General features: G+C 39.4%; 2 protein-coding genes across 3 annotated transcripts in view; one reads left to right on the forward strand and one right to left on the reverse strand.

Annotated features, from left to right (window-relative positions):
• lama2 (laminin, alpha 2) overlaps positions 1–21,292 on the forward strand; it is a 351,505-nt gene that overhangs the window by 105,908 nt on the left and 224,305 nt on the right. The window lies entirely within an intron of this gene.
• Positions 437–19,298, reverse strand: LOC127537708 (uncharacterized). The gene is made up of 12 exons (XM_051960763.1): positions 19,170–19,298; positions 18,683–18,875; positions 18,368–18,469; positions 18,109–18,210; positions 8,631–8,732; positions 7,875–7,976; positions 6,073–6,159; positions 5,768–5,917; positions 5,557–5,661; positions 2,875–2,916; positions 2,078–2,185; positions 437–528 (listed from the first exon to the last, which is right to left on the reverse strand). The coding sequence occupies exons 2-11, from the start codon at positions 18,800–18,802 to the stop codon at positions 2,159–2,161; spliced, it is 939 nt and encodes a 312-aa protein (XP_051816723.1). The 5' UTR covers positions 18,803–18,875; positions 19,170–19,298; the 3' UTR covers positions 437–528; positions 2,078–2,158.

Below are 21,292 nucleotides of genomic sequence, written 5' to 3' on the forward strand. Positions count from 1 at the left end.
TGAATTGTGCAATGGTTTTGGCTAAAAGAAAAATTTGGTTTTGTCTATACTACTTGGTATGTATACTATATTAACTTGGTTGAAAATAATTGCATTACTGAAAAGAGACTTAAATACAAATTTCATTGACTAAAACTACACTAAATTGTCATCAGTTTTTGTCGATTAAAACTAGAATAATAGTCACAGATAATTCTCACCAAAGCAAGACTAAAATGCTCAGACTTTTAGTCAACTAAAACTTGATTAGACTAATAAAATGAGTATGAATTTGACTAAAACTAATAAAAACTACAATGACAGCTTGACACACAGACTAGACTAAAACTAAAGTTGAAACAGGCTGCCAAAAACAACACCAGTTGTTATTGTTGCAAAAACCATGTGAATCATATCTATCAAGGAGATTGCAAACCTTACCTCTCTATTTTGTTGACACCATCTGCTTTTGGGCAGATGATGAGGTACATTCTTGTAGGGATGCCACACCATCATCATCTGAGTCCCCGCCTTGTGCCACACTGGCTTCTGGGTACAGAAAAAATAGAGTATACATAGATGTAGATAGGGTCAGAATTTGATGTGAGCAACATAACAGCAGAGATCCATCATGCCTTGTTTTGATATTTAAGGCTGTTGATGTAATGGTATACGAGATATTTTTTTTGGCACACTTTGGGCCCCTTAGTACCAGCTGGTTTAAACACTACATCCTGCCTAAGTACTGCTGCTGACCGTGTCAATCTCTTTAGGACCACAGCATACCATCTTCTGAATGACATGTCCAGTATGATAATGCTCCCTGTCACAAAGTCATAACTGATAATCTGAAACTGGTTTCTTGAACATGAGTTTGACAATGAGTATTCTGGACTCGGATGTCCTCCACATATACCAAATCTCAGTCCAGTAGAGCACCTTTGGGATGAGGTGGAACATCAGATTGACATCACAGATGTGAAGCTGGCAAATCTGCAGACATTGTGTGATGCCATCATGTCAAAGTGGAGCAACATATCTGAAAAATGTTTCCAACACCTTGTTGAATTCATGACACCAAGAATTAAAAGGGGTATACTCTGACCTAGGCCAGTTTATACCTGCTGACACACAATATGAGACTACATCAATCAAATGAATTTTATCTTGATTTTGGCACAATCAATGAAGTTAAATCAAGTATTTTAGGCAAAATAAGGTTACACAGTGGAGTAAGTGGTTAGCACTGCTGCCTTGCAGCTAGAAGATCCCAGGTTTTCATCCTGGCCTGGGCCTGGGATCTTTCTGTGTGGAGTTTGCATGTTCTCCCTGTGCAACTGTGGGTCTTCTCCAGGGTATCCAGCTTCCTCCCATCGTCTAAAAACATGCTGAGGTTAACTGGTGATTCTAAATCATTTATAGGTGTGAATGTGACTGTGATTGTTTGTCTCTGTGTGTAGTCTTGTCATACACTGTTACCTGTTCAGGTGAACTTTCACCCTAAGTCAGCTGGGATAAGTTCCAGCCTCCCATGACCCTAATGAGGATTATGTGGTGTATAGATAATAGATGGATGGACTTTAGGTGAAATATACTATGAGATATTATGCCAATGTAATGGTTTATTTCTGGAGCTCAAATCAAGCCAATTGTAATTTAAGCACAATACAAAGGTCATTTAAATAGATATTATACTGAAATCAGTTGTACAGTAACAACTGAAATTAACAACAGCAAATGTTGATGTTCTTTGATAATGTTTTGCTGACAGCATAATTTTATCTTAGTATGCAATTCAGTTTTTCCATTGATTTGAAACTTTAATTGTAATTAGTTCAAAGACATTTTAGTAAGAATAATGACTTGCTTGCTAAGCATACCTCTTCATAAAAAAAGAACAATTAAGAGCTTAGCATACTTAATCTCTTTGCGTCAACAAGTGTAAACAGGCCTAGGCAGAATATACCCCGGGGTATACTTTGGCCTAGACCAGTTTGTATTTTGTGATCGTGGAGTTAATCTGGCCAGTTACACCAGTAGTTGTACCTAATAAAGTAACTGCTAAATGTATGTATTATTAAAGTAAATCAAAGCTTACCTGTCATTTTTGCTGACACCGCTTCGTTTTGAGCAGATGATGAGGTACATTCAAATAGGGGTGGCACACTGTCCTCATCTTCTAAATCCTCTCCTTGTGGCACACCGCCTTCTGGGTACAGAAAACATTATATATATATATATAATGTTTGCTTCATTTTTTTTACTTAAAATATGAAGCAATTGTCAGTAAAGCAAAGTCTGGCTTTGAATGAGGGGAAATGATTTGAAATTATGCTGACTTTATAACCCCTTATTGCAGAATTATGAATAAAATATGAAGCTAGATGTTATTCCTCTTTCATTTCAGAAATAGTGGTTTGCTAGTCATGGACGGTGGTTAGCTTAGTGGCTCCATCCTTGAACCAGAGCATTCTAAACTACTCTTAATATTCATTTGAATGAAGCCGTTCAAAGCTCAGATTATAGTTAAAACAAAACTATTTAAGCACTATTATGATGGCTACTTGGGTTTTTAGTAGGTAAAGTAGATTGTTTGTTTTATTTCTAAAACATCTGTGAACTGGCATTGACATTTTGATTTATATCTGGAGTATATAACAGTTTTCCATGGTTGTAAACTTGATAAGGACACCACAATCAACAGAATTCTCATCTGTACTGACTAGCATAGCAGAGAAGACACAAAATCTTAACTAGATTGGCATATCTGAAAGTGGTCAATAAGTAAGAAAATCTGCAGCCATTCTATAATGCTAATAAAATGTACATACAGTGTTTAAATAAATACTAATTTTGGATAAAAGATCAAATAATTAAAGTAAAAAATTATATTACCTTCCATGTCCTCTTGTGAACAAGTCTCCATGGCAACAGTCTCTGAAATTGATAGCATATAAATGTATTGGAAAACTGAAACTGTTGTGATCAAGATGACAAGAGCATATAAAAGTACTACCTAAATAGTTGGACTGTTAATATAGTGACTAGAAATGTGTAGTTCCAATCAAAATATAAGCCCCTTGAACTTGCCCTCCTTATTAGTGTGTTAAGATCAAATACTTGCTAAAATGTAGGATTTACAGATTTAAATGTGATTTTTCACGTTTCTTTCATTAAATCTTAATCAGGCTGAATACCATTCACATCAAGATGAATCTCATCCAAACTCTTCCCTTTGTATTCTCCTAGCCGTCCCTGTTCCAACGCCAGGAGGACTTTGCTTATCTTCGCTAGCTGGAGGGTGCCCTCTGGAAGACGGTAGTGCTTTCTGTGGACGGCTATGTTATGTCCAAGGAAATCTGCAAGCTGGTCGAGCTCTGTTGTCTTCAGATTCAAAACAGTTGAGAGGGTAGCAATGTGCTTTCTGAGTTTTGTTGAAGTTAGTGCTTCTGGAGTTTTGATGCCATCACAGTCATTCACAAACTGCCTGATGCAGTCAGAACCTCTAAGGTAATGGACAGAATTTGGCAATGCAAACAAGTATCCATTTTCATTCAGCACCCTGCATTCTTGTCGCTTTTCAGTCAGAAGGTCAAGTGATTCCCTCATAAGCGGAGTGAGAAGAACAGGAACCTTCCTACCTCTCTTTCCTACAATGGTTATCCTGACAAAATGTTTGCAGAGCTTCTTCTCAAGTTCTGTAAGGGCCACATTAACATCTTCATGCGTTTCTGATGTGTCCTTTGATAAGTACATAGACAGGGGCATTCTGGATACCTCGCCTGCTCTCCTTCGGTTGAAGAGGATAACTTGCGCCAGAATCACTTTAGCAAGGTCTTTCCAGTTTGAGGGCGAAGACTTTTCTTTCAGGGCATTTAAGTGCTGCTGCTGTTTCTCAGTCAAATGACAATGAAGATTTTGCACATCCTGTGTGAATGGTAAGACTTGAGGAGCATTCCACTTGGCCTGGTCAAGTTGAGCCAGTGCTTGGCTTGCAATATCAAATCTCCAACTTTCTTGGTACAGCTGTGCAAATTCCTCAGCATCTTGGGCAGTTTGTTTGTCTTTCATCTTCAATGCTTCAGACTTAATGTACATGGACAAAGAATGCAAGCTGTGTCCAACTTTGCGAGCCAGAGATGGATATTTATATTTGCCAGTTTCCTCACTGAATCCAGAAAGGCCTCTTGAAGCAGTGAGAATAAGACTGTATTTTTCTGGTTTTATGAGTTCTTTAATAGTCTTCACAGAAGCATGTTTTTTTGCTTCCAGTACCAGTCTGCCAAGCTCTCTCAGTTTTTGTCTAATATATTGGTGCTGGCTAACTGCCTTCTCATTCTTGCTGAACAGTCTGTAGCCATACTCTAGAAGACAGCGGTCTTTCTTAATAGTAACAGCTATCATGTCTTGATTCATACCACTTAAGAATTTCCAGTATGCATCCTTAAATCCAGCTGGAGGAGGTTCAGCAAAAGCACATAATGCTTGGACTCTGGTTTTACCTGGCTTAGAGGTCATCGCCTGAGGCTTGAATTTGCAAACCTTAAAATGTCGCCACATCACACTTTTTGAGAATAAACCATAGCAGTACATGCAATGCATGAATCTTCGTCCTTCAGTTTTTTTGTTTGGTTGCTTCCATGGGATGAGTTTGCCTTTCTTGTTCTCCAAAACTTCAACGTTATGTTCAAAATTCCCCTTATTTCGGATATAATCTAATTGCTGTCTCCTTTCCTTTGAGTTTTTTGGTAAACTCAACACTTTCGCAACCTCAACCTTATCTTGGTGTCTACGGAGTAAGTGCCTTGACATCTTCTGAACGACTTGTCCACAATAGTAGCAGTGATGTTTTTTGTTGTATCTTCTTGAACCATCCTCCTTCTTTAAAACTGGATTAACAAAGACAGATGACTCTTCTTCAAGAGACAATGAAAAGCTTGCCACCTTGTTAGTATAAGTTTGGGCGATTTGCTCTTTATTCACTTCAGCATTGCTTTCAGGAAATCTTTGTGTGAAATCATCAAATCTTCTGCTCTGACTAGGGGACATGCTTCTGCTCTGACTGGGGGACATGCTCCTGCTCTGATGGGAAGATTTGGAAAACTTGCTCTTGCTCTGACTGGAAGACTTGGAAGGCTTGCTCCTTCTTTTACTAGTAGATACAACTGTACTCTTTCGATTCTTCAGGTCTAGTTCAAGGCTCCTATCACTGTCTGTGCTTTCTTCCACAGGATTTGGAATATATTCATCTTCACTGTCTACACTTGAGTCACTTGACTCCACAAGACTCTTGTGAATCTTTCAAAGAAAAAGAAAAAGCCCGAGTTAATACTTCAACCTCCAAATGAATATGACCATTTTACTACACTGTTAACTGTCTACTGCACTGGCACAGAAACATTAAAACCTATCTTGATGTGTCACTTGTAATGTAAAGGATAACTGCCTCATGCTTGTGTACCTCCACAAACCAGTCAAGTTGAACTTTACAGATATATATGTCCAGTCTTATCTGTATTAAAGACTTACCCTGACCCTTTAAGTGATAACACAAGTGAGTAAAAACGAGATGCTTACGGGTTGCAGCCTTCGTGAAGCTCTTTCAGACTTAAAGGAAGGGCCTTCGCTGCTGTCCTCACTTGAATCAAAAAGAGCATCAGAAAAATCTGGTATCCTATCCATCTGAAAAAGGAAGAAAACAGTATGACTATATATTTTAAAAAAAAACAGTTACAAGAAAAAGGTTTTGTTGAAAATACACAATAATTATTTGCATTCAGAACCATACCAATAAGCTCTTTGTCCTTCTTAACTTTGGAACAATGTTGTGCTCTGAATGCACACCAGAATAGTTTTTCATGGAATCCTCATCAGTTTCATCCACTGTGCTCTCATTTGAACTAAACAGAGGCTCACAAACATCTGATATTCTGTACATCTGCAAAAACAGTTAGATAACAGAGTGATGTCAAGGTATGGCAATCCGTCACAAAGAAAGGATTTTTAAACTACTTTACATTCTATTGCCATAAAAAAATAAAAGTGTCTGAGAAATAGCAGAATGTTTTCTGTACTCCTTTTCTTTCTAACAACCTCATTGCAGTGTAGATTTAGAAGTGGGTCTTCTATGCAGTCCTCATCTGTTTCATCACTTAGGGGATAATCCACGAGGGTTAACACCTAAATTCAATTAAACACAACATAAGCAGTAAGTAACATGGGTTTAATTATGACAGGTATTTTCCCAATAATATACTGTGCCTTATGAAAATATTCCCTCCTTGGAAGTTTGCACCTTTTTTGCTTATATATAATTGAATCACGGTCGATATAATTTGGGGGTTTTTTTGTCAATAGTGTACAAAAAATCTATTTAATCTCAAAGTGAAAAAAAGATTTCTATAAAGCAGAAAGCTATTTAATGTTAATTAATTTAAAATACATAACATAAATTATTGTATACATGTTCATCTCCTTTAGAGTGACATATTTAAACACAGGTCCAGGAAATTAGTGTCAGTAGTCTCACAGTTAGTGAAATGGAAATCCTCTAAGTATAAATGTGTCATTGTGTGATTGCAATATAAATACACATGCCAGTCACTGGGTTTTCAGTATTCCTGCTAAAATTACAGCATAAAGACAAAAGAATACTCCAAGAAACCCAATGAAACATCTGCTGAGTTCAGTTAAATCCATCAATATGAAATGAAAGGAATATGGCACATAAAAATCAGCCTAGAGCTGACTGTCCTGACAAAATAAGTGACTGTTCAAGAAGGAGAAAAGTAAGTGGGTGCACTAAGATACCTATGATTACTCTGAGAGCAGAAGGCAAATGTACTGGAGTGGCTATGTCAAAGCCCAGACCACAATCCAATGGAAAATTTGTTACTAGATGGGACAAGGGCTGATCATTCCCAATCCCACTGCAACCTGGCAGAACTTGAGCAGTTTAGAAGAATGGAGTCAAATTGCTGTGTCGGGATGTGCAAACATGAGATAGACCAACTCACACAGGCTTAGTGTTGTAATTGAGGGTGCATGCACTAAATATTGACTTGATCAGTTTGAATATTATATTATATTATTTTAGATGAAATGTTCTTAATTCACACTGCTGTGTAGAAATAGATTTTCACTTTGATATTAAAGAGATCTTTTGTTGCAAATTCTGTATAGTCAAAAAAGCCTAATTGTTTTTATTCAATGAAACAAAAGGAGAAAACATTTGCAAGGTGATGTAAAAGCACTTTAAGTTAATGATGTTATGAGCAATCATAATGTACTTGAAGAAACATATACCAGATGTTGCTGACATTGCAGTTGTCAATAAAGCAGTCTTTTGAAATTTAAAATGAAATTTTTTATAACTTCAACACATCTAAGTTGTGATTAACACGGAGCCCCTATGAGGGTCAAGACTAGAAACAATGTGGGTGTGTGATATTAACTGGGCCCCACATGGTGTATCCTGGTGTATTTGCGTGTGAGGCTCACAAGAAATTAAGACCACAAAAGTATGAGGGTGTGATGTGAACTGGGCCCCACACAGGGTGTACTGGGAACATGTGTGTATGAGGCTCACAAGAAGTTAAGAAGACAACAGAATGAGTGTGTGATGGATACTGGGCCCCACATGATCTGTCCTGGGAACATTTAGGTGTGATGCTCACTGGCTTCAAGATGTGGAGTAGAGAAATCTATGAATCTGTGATGTTAACTGGCTGCATGAGGACAAGATTAGAAACGTGTCTGTCAGAGGAACTTCTTTCCTTGAAATTGAAGTCTATATCGTCACCCTGAATGAAAGGCTGCATCAGACAAGCAGCATGAATTTGTCCTATCTTGGCAATCAAACTACACAGTGTGCAGACCAACAGTATCAACATTACCTGTGCATGAGCATCATCTTGGCTTGAATCCTCATGTGAAGCACCATGTATGGGGGACGTCTCAGTCTCTACTGCCACAGCAGGAGCCTGCCTGATTGTTACCTGGAATTTAGATACAAAGAACAACACATTAAGTACTTATAGACATCGTGTTCTCTATTTAGAAATATGCACATGTTACTGGAGTTCAGTCCATGTGAAAATCATGTTTGAAACAGCATAAACTGAAGGCGACATGTATACCATCATCTTCTCCAGAGATACCAACAAGTGTCACAATGTGTTATTGAGGGTTAGAATGTATCAAATTCAAATGAGCCTTTTCAAACATGCAGGTGCTCAAGTAGTGTAGAAATATACCTGCAATTGTCAGAGTTTAAATTATGACATGCATTGCACCAAGGATATGAAAGCACCTAACATGTGATCCACACGGAGGGCCCCATGAGGGTCAAGACTGGAAACAATGTGAGTGTGTGATGAACACTGGGCCCCACACAGTATGTACTGGGAACATGTGTGTATGAGGCTCACAAGAAGTTAAGAAGATAACAGTATGAGTGTGTGATGGACACTGGGCCCCACATGATCTGTCCTGGGAACGTTTAGGTGTGATGCTAACTGGCTTCAAGATGTGGAGAAGAAAAATGGATAAGTGTGTGATATTAACTGGCTGCATGAGGACAAGAGTAGAAACGTGTCTGTCAGAGGAATTCATTTCCTTAAAGGCCAACACTGTTTACATTACTGCATTACCTGTGCATGAGCATCATCTTGGCTTGAATCCTCATGTGAAGCACCATGTATGGGGGACGTCTCAGTCTCTACTGCCACAGCAGGAGCCTGCCTGATTGTTACCTGGAATTTAGATACAAAGAACAACCCATTAAGTACTTATAGACATCGTGTTCTCTATTTAGAAATATGCACATGTTACTGGAGTTCAGTCCATGTGAAAATCATGTTTGAAACAGCATAAACTGAAGGCTACATGTATACCATCATCTTCTCCAGAGATACCAACAAGTGTCACAATGTGTTATTGAGGGTTAGAATGTATCAAATTCAAATGAGCCTTTTCAAACATGCAGGTGCTCAAGTAGTGTAGAAATATAACTGCAATTATCAGAGTTTAAATTATGGCATGCGCTGCACCAAGGATATGAAAGCACCTAACATGTGATCCACACGGAGGGCCCCATGAGGGTCAAGACTGGAAACAATGTGAGTGTGTGATGTGAACTGGGCCCCACACAGTGTGTACTGGGAACATGTGTGTATGAGGCTCACAAGAAGTTAAGACGACAACAGAATGAGTGTGTGATGGATACTGGGCCCCACATGATCTGTCCTGGGAACATTTAGGTGTGAGGCTCACTGGCTTCAAGATGTGGAGTAGAGAAATCTATGAATCTGTGATGTTAACTGGCTGCATGAGGACAAGATTAGAAACGTGTCTGTCAGAGGAACTTCTTTCCTTGAAACTGAAGTCTATATCGTCACCCTGAATGAAAGGTTGCATCAGACAAGCAGCATGAATTCCTCCTATCTTGGCAATCAAACTGCACAGTGTGCAGACCAACAGTATCAACATTACCTGTGCATGAGCATCATCTTGGCTTGAATCATCATGTGAAGCACCATGTATGGGGGACATCTCAGTCTCTACTGCCACAGCAGGAGCCTGCCTGATTGTTACCTGGAATTTAGATACAAAGAACAACCCATTAAATACTTATAGACATCGTGTTCTCTATTTAGAAATATGCACGTTACTGGAGTTTAGTCTATGTTAAAACCATGTTTGAAACAGCATACACTGAAGGCTACATGTATACCATCTTCTTCTCCAGAGATACCAACAAGTGTCACAATGTGTTATTGAGGGTTAGAATGCATCAAATTCAAATGAGCCTTTTCAAACATGCAGCAGCTCAAGTAGTGTAGAAATATAACTGCAATTATCAGAGTTTAAATTATGGCATGCATTGCACCAAGGATATGAAAGCACCTAACATGTGATCCACACGGAGGGCCCCATGAGGGTCAAGACTGGAAACAATGTGAGTGTGTGATGAACACTGGGCCCCACATAGTATGTACTGGGAACATGTGTGTATGAGGCTCACAAGAAGTTAAGAAGATAGTATGAGTGTGTGATGGACACTGGGCCCCACATGATCTGTCCTGGGAACGTTTAGGTGTGATGCTAACTGGCTTCAAGATGTGGAGAAGAAAAATGGATAAGTGTGTGATATTAACTGGCTGCATGAGGACAAGAGTAGAAACGTGTCTGTCAGAGGAATTCCTTTCCTTAAAGGCCAACACTGTTTACATTACTGCATTACCTGTGCATGAGCATCATCTTGGCTTGAATCCTCATGTGAAGCACCATGTATGGGGGACGTCTCAGTCTCTACTGCCACAGCAGGAGCCTGCCTGATTGTTACCTGGAATTTAGATACAAAGAACAACACATTAAGTAGTTATAGACATCGTGTTCTCTATTTAGAAATATGCACATGTTACTGGAGTTCAGTCCATGTGAAAATCATGTTTGAAACAGCATAAACTGAAGGCTACATGTATACCATCATCTTCTCCAGAGATACCAACAAGTGTCACAATGTGTTAATTGAGGGTTAGAATGTATCAAATTCAAATGAGCCTTTTCAAACATGCAGGTGCTCAAGTAGTGTAGAAATATAACTGCAATTATCAGAGTTTAAATTATGGCATGCATTGCACCAAGGATATGAAAGCACCTAACATGTGATCCACACGGAGGGCCCCATGAGGGTCAAGACTGGAAACAATGTGAGTGTGTGATGAACACTGGGCCCCACACAGTATGTACTGGGAACATGTGTGTATGAGGCTCACAAGAAGTTAAGAAGATAGTATGAGTGTGTGATGGGCACTGGGCCCCACATGATCTGTCCTGGGAACGTTTAGGTGTGATGCTAACTGGCTTCAAGATGTGGAGAAGAAAAATGGATAAGTGTGTGATATTAACTGGCTGCATGAGGACAAGAGTAGAAACGTGTCTGTCAGAGGAATTCATTTCCTTAAAGGCCAACACTGTTTACATTACTGCATTACCTGTGCATGAGCATCATCTTGGCTTGAATCCTCATGTGAAGCACCATGTATGGGGGACGTCTCAGTCTCTACTGCCACAGCAGGAGCCTGCCTGATTGTTACCTGGAATTTAGATACAAAGAACAACCCATTAAGTACTTATAGACATCGTGTTCTCTATTTAGAAATATGCACATGTTACTGGAGTTCAGTCCATGTGAAAATCATGTTTGAAACAGCATACACTGAAGGCTACATGTATACCATCATCTTCTCCAGAGATACCAACAAGTGTCACAATGTGTTATTGAGGGTTAGAATGTATCAAATTCAAATGAGCCTTTTCAAACATGCAGGTGCTCAAGTAGTGTAGAAATATAACTGCAATTATCAGAGTTTAAATTATGGCATGCGCTGCACCAAGGATATGAAAGCACCTAACATGTGATCCACACGGAGGGCCCCATGAGGGTCAAGACTGGAAACAATGTGAGTGTGTGATGTGAACTGGGCCCCACACAGTGTGTACTGGGAACATGTGTGTATGAGGCTCACAAGAAGTTAAGACGACAACAGAATGAGTGTGTGATGGATACTGGGCCCCACATGATCTGTCCTGGGAACATTTAGGTGTGAGGCTCACTGGCTTCAAGATGTGGAGTAGAGAAATCTATGAATCTGTGATGTTAACTGGCTGCATGAGGACAAGATTAGAAACGTGTCTGTCAGAGGAACTTCTTTCCTTGAAACTGAAGTCTATATCGTCACCCTGAATGAAAGGCTGCATCAGACAAGCAGCATGAATTCCTCCTATCTTGGCAATCAAACTGCACAGTGTGCAGACCAACAGTATCAACATTACCTGTGCATGAGCATCATCTTGGCTTGAATCATCATGTGAAGCACCATGTATGGGGGACATCTCAGTCTCTACTGCCACAGCAGGAGCCTGCCTGATTGTTACCTGGAATTTAGATACAAAGAACAACCCATTAAATACTTATAGACATCGTGTTCTCTATTTAGAAATATGCACGTTACTGGAGTTTAGTCTATGTTAAAACCATGTTTGAAACAGCATACACTGAAGGCTACATGTATACCATCTTCTTCTCCAGAGATACCAACAAGTGTCACAATGTGTTATTGAGGGTTAGAATGCATCAAATTCAAATGAGCCTTTTCAAACATGCAGCAGCTCAAGTAGTGTAGAAATATAACTGCAATTATCAGAGTTTAAATTATGGCATGCATTGCACCAAGGATATGAAAGCACCTAACATGTGATCCACACGGAGGGCCCCATGAGGGTCAAGACTGGAAACAATGTGAGTGTGTGATGAACACTGGGCCCCACATAGTATGTACTGGGAACATGTGTGTATGAGGCTCACAAGAAGTTAAGAAGATAGTATGAGTGTGTGATGGACACTGGGCCCCACATGATCTGTCCTGGGAACGTTTAGGTGTGATGCTAACTGGCTTCAAGATGTGGAGAAGAAAAATGGATAAGTGTGTGATATTAACTGGCTGCATGAGGACAAGAGTAGAAACGTGTCTGTCAGAGGAATTCCTTTCCTTAAAGGCCAACACTGTTTACATTACTGCATTACCTGTGCATGAGCATCATCTTGGCTTGAATCCTCATGTGAAGCACCATGTATGGGGGACGTCTCAGTCTCTACTGCCACAGCAGGAGCCTGCCTGATTGTTACCTGGAATTTAGATACAAAGAACAACACATTAAGTAGTTATAGACATCGTGTTCTCTATTTAGAAATATGCACATGTTACTGGAGTTCAGTCCATGTGAAAATCATGTTTGAAACAGCATAAACTGAAGGCTACATGTATACCATCATCTTCTCCAGAGATACCAACAAGTGTCACAATGTGTTATTGAGGGTTAGAATGTATCAAATTCAAATGAGCCTTTTCAAACATGCAGGTGCTCAAGTAGTGTAGAAATACAACTGCAATTATCAGAGTTTAAATTATGGCATGCATTGCACCAAGGATATGAAAGCACCTAACATGTGATCCACACGGAGGGCCCCATGAGGGTCAAGACTGGAAACAATGTGAGTGTGTGATGAACACTGGGCCCCACACAGTATGTACTGGGAACATGTGTGTATGAGGCTCACAAGAAGTTAAGAAGATAGTATGAGTGTGTGATGGGCACTGGGCCCCACATGATCTGTCCTGGGAACGTTTAGGTGTGATGCTAACTGGCTTCAAGATGTGGAGAAGAAAAATGGATAAGTGTGTGATATTAACTGGCTGCATGAGGACAAGAGTAGAAACATGTCTGTCAGAGGAATTCATTTCCTTCAAGGCCAACACTGTTTACATTACTGCATTACCTGTGCATGAGCATCATCTTGGCTTGAATCCTCATGTGAAGCACCATGTATGGGGGACGTCTCAGTCTCTACTGCCACAGCAGGAGCCTGCCTGATTGTTACCTGGAATTTAGATACAAAGAACAACACATTAAGTAGTTATAGACATCGTGTTCTCTATTTAGAAATATGCACATGTTACTGGAGTTCAGTCCATGTGAAAATCATGTTTGAAACAGCATAAACTGAAGGCTACATGTATACCATCATCTTCTCCAGAGATACCAACAAGTGTCACAATGTGTTATTGAGGGTTAGAATGTATCAAATTCAAATGAGCCTTTTCAAACATGCAGGTGCTCAAGTAGTGTAGAAATATAACTGCAATTATCAGAGTTTAAATTATGGCATGCGCTGCACCAAGGATATGAAAGCACCTAACATGTGATCCACACGGAGGGCCCCATGAGGGTCAAGACTGGAAACAATGTGAGTGTGTGATGTGAACTGGGCCCCACACAGTGTGTACTGGGAACATGTGTGTATGAGGCTCACAAGAAGTTAAGACGACAACAGAATGAGTGTGTGATGGATACTGGGCCCCACATGATCTGTCCTGGGAACATTTAGGTGTGAGGCTCACTGGCTTCAAGATGTGGAGTAGAGAAATCTATGAATCTGTGATGTTAACTGGCTGCATGAGGACAAGATTAGAAACGTGTCTGTCAGAGGAACTTCTTTCCTTGAAACTGAAGTCTATATCGTCACCCTGAATGAAAGGTTGCATCAGACAAGCAGCATGAATTCGTCCTATCTTGGCAATCAAACTGCACAGTGTGCAGACCAACAGTATCAACATTACCTGTGCATGAGCATCATCTTGGCTTGAATCCTCATGTGAAGCACCATGTATGGGGGACGTCTCAGTCTCTACTGCCACAGCAGGAGCCTGCCTGATTGTTACCTGGAATTTAGATACAAAGAACAACACATTAAGTACTTATAGACATCATGTTCTCTATTTAGAAATATGCACATGTTACTGGAGTTTAGTCTATGTGAAAACCATGTTTGAAACGGCATAAACTGAAGGCTACATGTATACCATCTTCTTCTCCAGAGATACCAACAAGTGTCACAATGTGTTATTGAGGGTTAGAATGCATCAAATTCAAATGAGCCTTTTCAAACATGCAGCAGCTCAAGCAGTGTAGAAATATAACTGCAATTATCAGAGTTTAAATTATGACATGCGTTGCACCAAGGATATGAAAGCACCTAACATGTGATCCACACGGAGGGCCCCATGAGGGTCAAGACTGGAAACAATGTGAGTGTGTGATGAACACTGGGCCCCACACAGTATGTACTGGGAACATGTGTGTATGAGGCTCACAAGAAGTTAAGAAGATAACAGTATGAGTGTGTGATGGACACTGGGCCCCACATGATCTGTCCTGGGAACGTTTAGGTGTGAGGCTCACTGGCTTCAAGATGTGGAGAAGAAAAACGGATAAGTGTGTGATATTAACGGGCTGCATGAGGACAAGAGTAGAAACGTGTCTGTCAGAGGAATTCATTTCCTTAAAGGCCAACACTGTTTACATGACTGCCTTACCTGTGCATGAGCATCATCTTGGCTTGAATCCTCATGTGAAGCACCATGTATGGGGGACGTCTCAGTTTCTACTGCCACAGCAGGAGCCTGCCTGATTGTTACCTGGAATTTAGGTACAAAGAACAACACATTAAGTACTTATAGACATCGTGTTCTCTAATGAGAAATATGCATGTTACTGGAGTTTAGTCTATGTGAAAACCATGCTTAAAAAAGCATACACTGAAGGCTACATGTATACCATCTTCTTCTCCAGAGATACCAACAAGTGTCACAATGCGTTATTGAGGGTTAGAATGTATCAAATTCAAATGAGCCTTTTCAAACATGCAGGTGCTCAAGTAGTGTAGAAATATAACTGCAATTATCAGAGTTTAAATTATGGCATGCGTTGCACCAAGGGTATGAAAGCACCTAACATGTGATCCACACGGAGGGCCCCATGAGGGTCAAGACTGGAAACAATGTGAGTGTGTGATGTGAACTGGGCCCCACACAGTGTGTACTGGGAACATGTGTGTATGAGGCTCACAAGAAATTAAGAAGACAACAGAATGAGTGTGTGATGGATACTGGGCCCCACATGATCTGTCCTGGGAACATTTAGGTGTGAGGCTCACTGGCTTCAAGATGTGGAGTAGAGAAATCTATGAATCTGTGATGTTAACTGGCTGCATGAGGACAAGATTAGAAACGTGTCTGTCAGAGGAACTTCTTTCCTTGAAACTGAAGTCTATATCGTCACCCTGAATGAAAGGTTGCATCAGACAAGCAGCATGAATTTGTCCTATCTTGGCAATCAAACTGCACAGTGTGCAGACCAACAGTATCAACATTACCTGTGCATGAGCATCATCTTGGCTTGAATCCTCATGTGAAGCACCATGTATGGGGGACGTCTCAGTCTCTACTGCCACAGCAGGAGCCTGCCTGATTGTTACCTGGAATTTAGATACAAAGAACAACACATTAAGTACTTATAGACATCATGTTCTCTATTTAGAAATATGCACATGTTACTGGAGTTTAGTCTATGTGAAAACCATGTTTGAAACGGCATAAACTGAAGGCTACATGTATACCATCTTCTTCTCCAGAGATACCAACAAGTGTCACAATGTGTTATTGAGGGTTAGAATGCATCAAATTCAAATGAGCCTTTTCAAACATGCAGCAGCTCAAGCAGTGTAGAAATATAACTGCAATTATCAGAGTTTAAATTATGACATGCGTTGCACCAAGGATATGAAAGCACCTAACATGTGATCCACACGGAGGGCCCCATGAGGGTCAAGACTGGAAACAATGTGAGTGTGTGATGAACACTGGGCCCCACACAGTATGTACTGGGAACATGTGTGTATGAGGCTCACAAGAAGTTAAGAAGATAACAGTATGAGTGTGTGATGGACACTGGGCCCCACATGATCTGTCCTGGGAACGTTTAGGTGTGAGGCTCACTGGCTTCAAGATGTGGAGAAGAAAAACGGATAAGTGTGTGATATTAACGGGCTGCATGAGGACAAGAGTAGAAACGTGTCTGTCAGAGGAATTCATTTCCTTAAAGGCCAACACTGTTTACATGACTGCCTTACCTGTGCATGAGCATCATCTTGGCTTGAATCCTCATGTGAAGCACCATGTATGGGGGACGTCTCAGTTTCTACTGCCACAGCAGGAGCCTGCCTGATTGTTACCTGGAATTTAGGTACAAAGAACAACACATTAAGTACTTATAGACATCGTGTTCTCTAATGAGAAATATGCATGTTACTGGAGTTTAGTCTATGTGAAAACCATGCTTAAAAAAGCATACACTGAAGGCTACATGTATACCATCTTCTTCTCCAGAGATACCAACAAGTGTCACAATGCGTTATTGAGGGTTAGAATGTATCAAATTCAAATGAGCCTTTTCAAACATGCAGGTGCTCAAGTAGTGTAGAAATATAACTGCAATTATCAGAGTTTAAATTATGGCATGCGTTGCACCAAGGGTATGAAAGCACCTAACATGTGATCCACACGGAGGGCCCCATGAGGGTCAAGACTGGAAACAATGTGAGTGTGTGATGTGAACTGGGCCCCACACAGTGTGTACTGGGAACATGTGTGTATGAGGCTCACAAGAAATTAAGAAGACAACAGAATGAGTGTGTGATGGATACTGGGCCCCACATGATCTGTCCTGGGAACATTTAGGTGTGAGGCTCACTGGCTTCAAGATGTGGAGTAGAGAAATCTATGAATCTGTGATGTTAACTGGCTGCATGAGGACAAGATTAGAAACGTGTCTGTCAGAGGAACTTCTTTCCTTGAAACTGAAGTCTATATCGTCACCCTGAATGAAAGGTTGCATCAGACAAGCAGCATGAATTTGTCCTATCTTGGCAATCAAACTGCACAGTGTGCAGACCAACAGTATCAACATTACCTGTGCATGAGCATCATCTTGGCTTGAATCCTCATGTGAAGCACCATGTACGGGGGACGTCTCAGTCTCTATTGCCACAGCAGGAGCCTGCCTGATTGTTACCTGGAATTTAGATACAAAGAACAACACATTAAGTAGTTATAGACATCATGTTCTCTATTTAGAAATATGCACATGTTACTGGAGTTTAGTCTATGTGAAAACCATGTTTGAAACAGCATAAACTGAAGGCGACATGTATACCATCTTCTTCTCCAGAGATACCAACAAGTGTCACAATGTGTTATTGAGGGTTAGAATGCATCAAATTCAAATGAGCCTTTTCAAACATGCAGCAGCTCAAGTAGTGTAGAAATATACCTGCAATTATCAGAGTTTAAATTATGACATGCGTTGCACCAAGGATATGAAAGCACCTAACATGTGATCCACACGGAGGGCCCCATGAGGGTCAAGACTGGAAACAATGTGAGTGTGTGATGTGAACTGGGCCCCACACAGTGTGTACTGGGAACATGTGTGTTTGAGGCTCACAAGAAGTTAAGAAGATAACAGTATGAGTGTGTGATGGACACTGGGCCCCACATGATCTGTCCTGGGAACGTTGAGGCGTGATGCTAACTGGCTTCAAGATGTGGAGAAGAAAAACGGATAAGTGTGTGATATTAACTGGCTGCATGAGGACAAGAGTAGAAACGTGTCTGTCAGAGGAATTCATTTCCTTAAAGGCCAACACTGTTTACATTACTGCATTACCTGTGCATGAGCATCATCTTGGCTCGAATCCTCATGTGAAGCACCATGTATGGGGGACGTCTCAGTCTCTATTGCCACAGCAGGAGCCTGCCTGATTTTTACCTGGAATTTATAAACAAACAAAAAACACTAAGTACTTAAAGTACAGAATTGTATGAGTGTGTGATGTTCACTGGCTCCATGAGGACAACAGTGTAAAGTTGTCAGTCAGAGGAACTCATTTCTTTTAAGGCCAACACTGTCTGCCTCGCTCCATTACCTGTGTACACGCATCATCTTGGTTTGAATTCTCATGCAAAGCACCGTGTCTGGGGGACATCTCAGTCTCTGCTGCCACAGCAGGAGTCTGCTTGTGCGTTATCTGCAATTTAGATACAAACAATAAAACACTATGTGCTGACAGACATCATGTGCTGTTTTTCAGAAATCTGCACATTTTAAGTTTAGCTGAATGCTTATCAACAAGTCAAAATGCATTATGGAGACAGACATAAAACAGTAGCTGTTGTGCCCAAGTTCACCAATTTTTACTTTTGCGACACATTTTTTATACAAATTAGCAAAAACAAAGTACCTTTTTACGCCATGGCCATTCACAATCACCGTAGTTGTACTCAAGTTCAGTTCCAATTTCTATTTTCTTCACAGCAAATAGACACAGATGTGGTCTGTTGTTTACTATGATTTTTTTCATGATGCAGTTTGGAGATTTATGGTTGTCATTCACTAATCTTCCAAGAGAGCCATCTTCTTTTGATGCATCAATGCTAAAAAAATGTAACAGAAAAATGTTCATTTCTACAGCGTGCACCTATTTTCATTCCATTTAATATACATGTTTTTGACAGTGTGACGAGACTGAGATACTTTCATTACAACATATCAAGTTTCCTTGATGACAACTTACGTTACAGACTTAAACTTATTTATTAGACTAAATTGTTAAGTCTATCCCATGTGTGATTACAAAGATTGTTCCTATTGTCATTCATTAACCATTCAGAACTTTGTTTCAGATTGCAATCAAAACATAATTTCTGCAAAACACAAAACTTTCTTACCACCAGCGATGTTTTTGCCATTCAAATTCAAACAGAAATGTACTCTCTTTCTCGGAGTAGTGTCTGGACCGGCATTCTTCAACTGATATGAGTTCACCTCTGTATTCCAAGAGGAAAGCTCCTGGTTCAATGGGCTGGGTCACAAACACTCCTCTGCCTATGAGGACATAATTAAATACACATTTAATTGAAGAAAAACTGAGTTGTCTAAATTTTTCTAATAAAAAATTACCCACAGCTCATAAGTACTGTTTGGCAGAAAAGTCTCCTGTTGTGTGTTGCATGTGTGAAACAACATCAGAGGAAAACCAGCTGGGCATTCAGTGGTTTTCTTCTGTTGTATATGTATGGGAGAGACTTTCGTAAATAAATAGTACTGTGCATAATTTATACTGTGCAACTGTGTGGTGTAATATGCAATGATTCGCTGCCGCATACCTTTGTAGCTATTAATAAATCTTTCCATAAATCCCGGCTTGTCCCTTGAAGACAGAATATATGATGTTGCATCATCAACAGGCTGTATCCTTTTCTTCCTTTTTGACATTCTGTCTCTGTGAAAATAAAGCCCAAAATATGACACAGATTTTGCATGGGTATCTCATAAAAATACCTAAACTTATGAATGTATAACCAATGAAAATGTGATAGCACAATACCATAATGAGGAATTTTCTTGAACCCCTGAAAACAGTGGGCTACGGCTGCAACTAACGATAATTTTATTAGCTGAATAATTAATTATTTGGATAAAAAAAAGAAATACAGTTTGAATTTCCACTCGTGTAATAAGAAACAGAACATTAATTAAATTTCACAGTGCAAAAAAGTTCCCAAACATCCCTGAGTAAAAGTACATACATTTAATCACAAATATTCTAATAAAACTAGTCTTACAAAAACAGTTTATCCAAAAACTACTGTAGTGCATGCAAAAGAGAAATGTACCGCATTACTACCCATCAGTGCAACACAGTGAAACTCAAACAAAACTGTCACGTCACTCAGCCTGCCATAATATTTTACTAGATTTTGGTAGTTTTGTAGTACAACAACATTCATGCATTTGCACATGGCCACAGAACTTTACCTTACCTTAGTAGAGGACAGTGGCTCTTGGATGGACTGTTTAATGTCACACCTTCCTACCTGTGCTAGACTTATTGATTTATTAGGATTATTTATTTGCTAATTTGTGTTTATTTGTTAGTTTATATTTAGCATTATTATATTAAATTAATGGAATCTATTGTATGAGTTTATCATTAGTTTAGTATTTTTCTAAAAACTATTTATAGATAATTTATAAATAATAAATAATAAATCAATAAGTAATAAAGAAGTAAATGAATCATTAGTTTATGATTTATGAACAAACAGGATCAAATTAATTAGGTGATTATTTAAATAACACATATTAATAATAAATTCAACTAATTAATCAATAATCTATTAATTATTATTAATGTAAATAATTTTAAATTGTATTAACTTAGTTTTATTAATACATATAAAGTGTAAATGAATGGGTAATAGATTAATGAATGAATAAATAAATCCTAATTAAATAGTTAATAAATAGTTAACATTTATTTCAATATTAATGTATTTATTTATTTAAATTTAGTAGTTCATCATTACTTCATTATTTAATAATTATTATTTATGTATTATTTTTTTATTATTGTCAATTTATTATTATTACTATCATTTATCATTATTTTGATTTTCTGCTATTTTCTAATATCTATTGTTGCTATTATCTACTATTTTAGATGTATATCTGGTTCAGTGAGCTACTGGACACTCGAATTTTCCTTTGGGGATTAGTATAGTATTGTAGTAAGTGTTATAGTAGCAACGTGTCTGCTTTGGCCTGCTAGCTGTTAGCTCGTTCCTCATCTGTCTGTCCTGCAGAGATATTTTTCAGTGTCTTCCTACTTTTAAATCTACCTCTCCTGTCCCTCTCGACCCACTGACCAGCAGGCAGATGGGTCCCCCTGCATAAAGTGCCAGGTTCTGCTCGAGGGTTTTTCTCCCTGTTAAAAGGGTGTTTTCCTTGCCACTGTTGCCTTGGGGCTTGCTCTGGGGGTTCAGACATATGGATTCTGTAGAGCGTCTTG

Source organism: Acanthochromis polyacanthus, chromosome 16 (genome assembly GCF_021347895.1).
Source record: "Acanthochromis polyacanthus isolate Apoly-LR-REF ecotype Palm Island chromosome 16, KAUST_Apoly_ChrSc, whole genome shotgun sequence".
NCBI lineage: Eukaryota > Metazoa > Chordata > Actinopteri > Pomacentridae > Acanthochromis > Acanthochromis polyacanthus.

Excerpts from the sequence above, each read along its gene's own strand:
- LOC127537708 (XM_051960763.1), bottom strand. The coding sequence starts at position 18,802 with ATGAAAAAAATCATAGTAAACAACAGACCACATCTGTGTCTATTTGCT. Across the intron at positions 18,470-18,682 it reads AATGGCCATGGCGTAAAAAG|ATAACGCACAAGCAGACTCC; the intron begins GTACTTTGTTTT and ends TCTAAATTGCAG. Across the intron at positions 6,160-7,874 it reads AAGATGATGCTCATGCACAG|GTGTTAACCCTCGTGGATTA; the intron begins GTAATGTTGATA and ends AATTGAATTTAG.